This window comes from Stegostoma tigrinum, chromosome 6, assembly GCF_030684315.1.
Source record: "Stegostoma tigrinum isolate sSteTig4 chromosome 6, sSteTig4.hap1, whole genome shotgun sequence".
In the NCBI taxonomy this organism is placed as follows: domain Eukaryota; kingdom Metazoa; phylum Chordata; class Chondrichthyes; order Orectolobiformes; family Stegostomatidae; genus Stegostoma; species Stegostoma tigrinum.
In genome coordinates, this window is record NC_081359.1 from 105,603,400 (window position 1) to 105,609,399 (window position 6,000).

Genomic DNA, 6,000 nt, shown 5'->3' on the forward strand with positions numbered 1-6,000 from the left:
TCTGATGAAAGGTTCCTGACCCAAAACGTTGACTTTCCTGCTCCTCTGATGCTGCCTGACCTGTCGTGTGTCCCTCTAGCTCCACGCTGTGTTGACAACGTTTGATGATGTTTCTCTTTCCACAGATGCTTCCAGACCTGCTTGAGTTTCTCCAGCACTTTCTGCTCTAATTTCAGAGTTCCAGCATCTGCAGTAATTTTGTTTTGTTATATTAGTGGGGTTGTAACTCCATCGGGCATCAAAGTAATACTTGAGGAGGAAAAGAAAAATGTGAACATGCAGGAGGACAGGGCTGGGAAGTGAGATTAAAAAGCATTCAATGTGCGTGCTCTGCAATATTGCGTAGAAGTTCTGAATTGCACGCAAAAATGCTACCTAATGAAAATCCCAATCCACAGCACAGCATTAATTGGAATTCCTTTCTTACTTACCTCCAGTTTTTCAGGTTGTGAAAGCAGAACAGCCGCAACTAACGCTCCACCAGAGGCTCCAGCATAGTTCTGTATTTTACTGAGTAACGTGTTCCCGTGTTTGTGAAGAGCAACTGCTGCCCCCAAGTGGTAAATCCCCAAAAATCCACAGGCACTAAAAGTCAGGTTCAGGGGACACATATTTAACTGCATTAATGGAAAGAAAGAAAAAGATAAAATTAAACGAGGAAGCAGCAGGCTCTCCCCAGTTCCCCTCGGCCACGCTCCTGCAGCTAGCTGCTGTTAAACAACTGCGGGTGCTGGAAACCTGGAGCGAGAAACAGAAAGAGCTGGAGAAACTCAGCAGGTCGGTGGAGAGAAAGCAGAGACACTGCGAAGGAAGGGTCACCGGATACGAAAGGCTAACTCTGCTTTCTCTTCACAGATGCTGCCAGACCTGCTGAGTTTCTCCAGCTCATTCTCTTATTTGTTACCAGGAAACAACTCCTGGTACTGATGAGACTAACTGTGTAATACAACACGGGCTGGTGACCTCTCTGCTGGCCCTTCCAATGCTGTTTTTCTCAGTGAAAGCTGGTAATCTCAACATCAGGAGGACCCGAGCACTGAATCTGTAACTTTGCACCAAGAACCCGTATCAGCTAGAACCATTAGCAAGTGCAGGTTCAACAACGCTGTGGAAGTTCATAGAACCTTGAATCACCGAAGATGACCATTCAGCCTATCACACATTAGTTGCCCTCCCCTGCTCTTTCCCCCATAGCACTGCAATTTATTCCTTTCTGGGATATTTTCGTTTTCCTGCTGAAATCTGTCATTGACTATGTGCCCACTGCTAATGTCAAGCATTGGATGATAACAACGCACATAAAAATGAATTCCCTGTAGATAAGGTGGCCATAAACAGATCCAGTCAGTGGATGGTTGAAAAGGCTGTTAGTTGCCACAACCTGTTTCTCTTCTTACAGCAACATCACGGCCTGGATGTCCGTGGGGAGGAATCACGAGCGACCAGTGAGTGCCACAGGAGCTGCAGTGCAACATTAACCCTGAAAAACGACACTGTGACTTATGGCGAAGCTTTTGTTTTAGCGACACTCCCGTCCAAGGGACAGTTCATTAATTAATTAGCTCTTCTCATTTACTCAGGAGTGTGGAAATAAAACTCTCATCGCCTCCCCACCCCGTTATTTTACGAATTATCTAAAACACATTCAATTCTGGTCCCACTGTCATTGGAAAGATGTTGTTAAACTTGAAAGGGTTCAGTAAAGATTTACAAGAATGTTGCCAGGGTTGGAGGGTTTGACCTATAGGGAGAGGCTGAGTCGGGCTGGAGCCGTATTCCCTGGAGCGGTGACCTTACACAGATTTATAAAATCATGAGGGGCATGGATTAGTGTTTTTCCAAGGTCAGGGGAGTCCAAAACTAGAGGACATAGGTTTAAGGTGAGACGGGAAAGATTTAAAAGGGACCAAAGGGGCAACTTTTTCACGCAGAGGGTGGTGCATGTATGGAATGAGCTGCCAGAGGAAAAGGTGGAGGCTGGTACAATTACAACATTTAAAAGGCTCCTGGATGGGTATATGAAGAGGAAGGGTTTAGAAGGATATGGGTAAATGCTGGAAAACGGGCCCAGATTAACGTTGGATATCTGGTCGGTGTGGGCGAATGGAGCGAAGGGTCTGTTTCCGTCCTGTACATCTCTATGACTCCTGTGATTAGTGACCTTTATAAGTGGAAACAGTTTCTCCCGACATATCATCGAACCTTGATCTATTAGAGGCTTCTCGATAAAATGAATCAGAATTATCCGGGTTCCAAGGACAACAATCCCAAATTTTCAGGCCCCTCTGCATAACCGAAGTGCCCCACCCCAGTAGGAGCCAGGACAACCTCCTCTATGTTATCTCCAAGGCCTTGACATCTTTCCAAAGCTGTGGTGTGGCACCAACTATTGGACGCTGGAACATACCAGTGATTTGTAAAGATCTGGCAAGAATTCTCTCTCTTTTGTACTCCATGCCTGCCTTTACTCAGCCCAGCATTGTTACTTTTTCAAACAACCTGTTAAATGACAAGATACAAAATATTAATTACAGGAAACTATGTGAAACAGCAGAATCGATTAAAGCTTTAATGAATATATATACGTACTTGAGGACAATAGAAGATTTAGCTGCAAGATTTAACAGTGCTGCAAAAATGAGCCAAGGCTTTGCAAATGATACTTAACCCAGAGAACCACAAGGGCGATCCAAGACTAAACATACTCACACTTTACAGGGAACAGATCTGAAATCAGCAGCTTGTGAAAGATACTAGCGTTACACTTCATCATTCTCTGAAGTATCATGAGCCATGTTGAGAAGCATGGGACTTCAGGATGTACCAAAGCATCTCATTGCCAATGAAGCACTTTAGAAGTGAAGTCACTGTTGTAAAGCAGTAACAATGGCCACAGATTGCTTGTAATAAGCTCCTGCAACAAGGAATCAATCACAAGGTATAGTAGGATCTGCAGATGCTGGAGAATCTGAGATAGCAAGGTGTAGGGCTGGATGAACACAGCAGGCCAAGCAGCATCAGAGGAGCAGGAAAGCTGACATTTTGGGGTCTATGCCCAAAACGTCAGCTCTCCTGCTCCTATGATGCTGCTTGGCCTGCTGTGTTCAGCCAGCTTCACACCATGCTATCATCAATCACAAGGGGCTGTTTACAATTGAGGTTTGCGATGGCCCATAACACTTGGTCCTTCATTCTTCTTCACATTGTGACAGAGAATCTCTAACATCCACTTGTACGTGACAGAGACTTAACAAAAACAGTTTTGAGGAAGGGTCACTGGACCCAAAACGTTAACTCTGATTTTCTCTTCACAGAAGCTGCTAGACCTGCTGGGCTTTTCCAGCAACTTCTGTTTTTGTTCCTGACAGAGACTTAACACCTTATTCAAAGACTTGCAGCCAGGCCTAAGAGATGATCATGTTCTTTTGACAAGACTGCTTAATACAGCACAAAGTATATCTATGCGAAACAAAGTACATCATTTTGTCCCTGTCACAGCCAAAGTAATGTCTGCAACTTACATGGGTGTCACGAGGGATTCAGAAAACATTCGAAGGTGTGCTACAAGAATAGTTCCCAAATTACAGAACCTTAGTGCATCAGATAACAAAAATCTCAGTGCATCAGTTCTGAGGAAGGTTCACTCAACCCGAAAGATTTCTCTCCACAGATGCTGCCAGATTTGTTGAGTATTTCCAGCCATTTCTGTATTGTTATCTCAGTGCATTAATTTGTTTTTCAAGAAACCTACCAGGAAAACACTCAAATAAATTACCAAATGATGGCAATTAATAAACACTGTCGACCAGGGCCTGTACAACACCAGTAAAATATAAAAAGACAGGAGAAAACAAGGGAAGGGTTAAATCGAGATAGTCAGAGCTGCAGATGCTGGAGAATCCGAGATAACAAGGTGTAGAGCTGGATGAACACAGCAGGCCAGGCAGCATCTCAGGAGCACAAAAGCTGACGTTTCGGGCCTAGACCCGTCAGGTTGGGAGCCTGTGATCCATCTTGACCGATGATTGTGAGGGACTGCTGTCTGCAACATCCTCCACCCCAGATCCCCCATGAAAGTGACACAGAAGATGCTGCTTGGCACGCTGTGCTCATCCAGCTCCACACTTTGTTACCACAGACTTTGGAGTGATGGAGACATATCAACATTACTTTCTAATCAGCCTGATCCGGGATGTTATTACGCACTTCTGGAGCCAGTGGGACCTGAATCCGGGCTTCCTGGCTCAGAGGCAGGGACACTACCGTTGTACCAGGACAGCCCCTTGCGGCAAATCAAATAGTTAAATGGTCAATTGCCGTTGATTTGAACAACTATTCCCGCCTCAGGCGACTGTCTGTGTGGAGTTTGCACATTCTCCCTGTGTCTGCGTGGGTTTCCTCTGGGTGCTCCGGTTTCCTCCCACAGTCCAAAGGTGTGGGTTGGGTGGATTGGCCATGCTACATTGCCCGTAGTGTTCAGGGTTATGGGGGGATGGGCCTGGATGGGTTGCTTCAAAGGGTGGTGTGGACTTGTTGGGCCGAAGGGCCTGTTTCCACACTGTCGGGAATCTTATCTATTGCCCAGAGCACAGCGCTCTTACCTGAAGCAGAAGATTATGTGTTCATTTCCTACTCCAGTATCACTGCAAAACACAACTCTATTTCAGTGCAAGATAATAAAATGTGAGGCTGGATGAACACAGCAGGCCAAGCAGCATCTCAGGAGCACAAAAGCTGACGTTTCGGGACTAGACCCTTCATCAGAGAGGGGGATGGGGAGAGGGAACTGGAATAAATAGGGAGAGAGGGGGAGGCGGACCGAAGATGGAGAGTAAAGAAGATAGGTGGAGAGAGTGTAGGTGGGGAGGTAGGGAGGGGATAGGTCAGTCCAGGGAAGACGGACAGGTCAAGGAGGTGGGATGAGGTTAGTAGGTAGCGGGGGGTGCAGCTTGGGGTGGGAGGAAGGGATGGGTGAGAGGAAGAACCGGTTAGGGAGGCAGAGACAGGTTGGCCTGGTTTTGGGATGCAGTGGGTGGGGGGGATGTGCTGGGCTGGTTTTGGGATGCGGTGGGGGAAGGGCAGATTTTGAAGCTGGTGAAGTCCACATTGATACCATTGGGCTGCAGGGTTCCCAGTTGCTGTTCCTGCAACCTTCGGGTGGCATCATTGTGGCACTGCAGTGCAAGTCAGTAAACGTGAAGCTGGGAAAGTACACAGCCGGTCAGGCAGTATCCGAGGAGCAGGACAGTTAATGTTTCGGTGTGAAACCCTTTGCCCACTTTCCTGCTGCTCGGATACTGTCTCACCTGCTGTGCTTCTCCAGCTCCACATTTATTGACTCAAGCTGCGTTTACTGCCTGCAAGGCTCCAGATCTGTACGGGTGTTGCTGAAACGCTGTGAAGGCGCTACATCAATACAAAGCCTGCTGCAATGTTCTGGTGGTGTCGCGGGAGGCGCTATGTCAATGCAAGTGTTGCTGAAGGGTCATGACAGTCATAGGAGGCGCTACATCAATGTAAATCTCGGTGGAAGGCCGTGTCACTTACCGGGTGTGGGCCACGGGGTAGTTTATCACAGAGTGACGGGCGGTTCAGTGCTGGGAGAAGGTAGGGGCGGTCAGACAGTCCCCGCACCCGCCCCCGGAAATCGCAGGCCGCCGTTACCAACCTCGGGCCCGGGCAGCCCGTACGACACACACTGATAGAGGTGGGGAACAGTCCTGTCTCTGACTGAGGAACCAGCTCCTACCGCAGCCGCCTCTCAGAAACCGCGCTCGAACTCCCTCCGACAAAATATCACACCTCCCACACTGCAGGGGGCGCTGTGTCCCAGTAATTACACCTCCCACACTGCAGGGGGCGCTGTGTCCCAGTAATTACACCTCCCACACTGCAGGGGGCGCTGTGTCCCAGTAATTACACCTCCCACACTGCAGGGGGCGCTGTGTCCCAGTAATTACACCTCCCACACTGCAGGGGGCGCTGTGTCCCAGTAATTAT

General features: G+C 47.9%; 1 protein-coding gene across 4 annotated transcripts in view; it reads right to left on the reverse strand.

The window, feature by feature from the left end:
* pnpla4 (patatin-like phospholipase domain containing 4) overlaps positions 1-5,794 on the reverse strand; it is a 109,752-nt gene extending 103,958 nt beyond the window's left edge. For all 4 annotated transcript variants that reach the window (XM_059646826.1, XM_059646827.1, XM_059646825.1 and 1 more), the window contains exons 1-3: positions 5,548-5,794; positions 2,408-2,499; positions 432-617 (exon numbers count right to left, since the gene is read on the reverse strand). In XM_059646826.1, coding sequence (XP_059502809.1) covers positions 432-611 — 180 coding nt within the window. In that variant the 5' untranslated portion in view covers positions 612-617; positions 2,408-2,499; positions 5,548-5,794. The remainder of the gene's footprint in view (positions 1-431; positions 618-2,407; positions 2,500-5,547) is intronic.
* Positions 5,795-6,000: the final 206 nt, after the last annotated feature.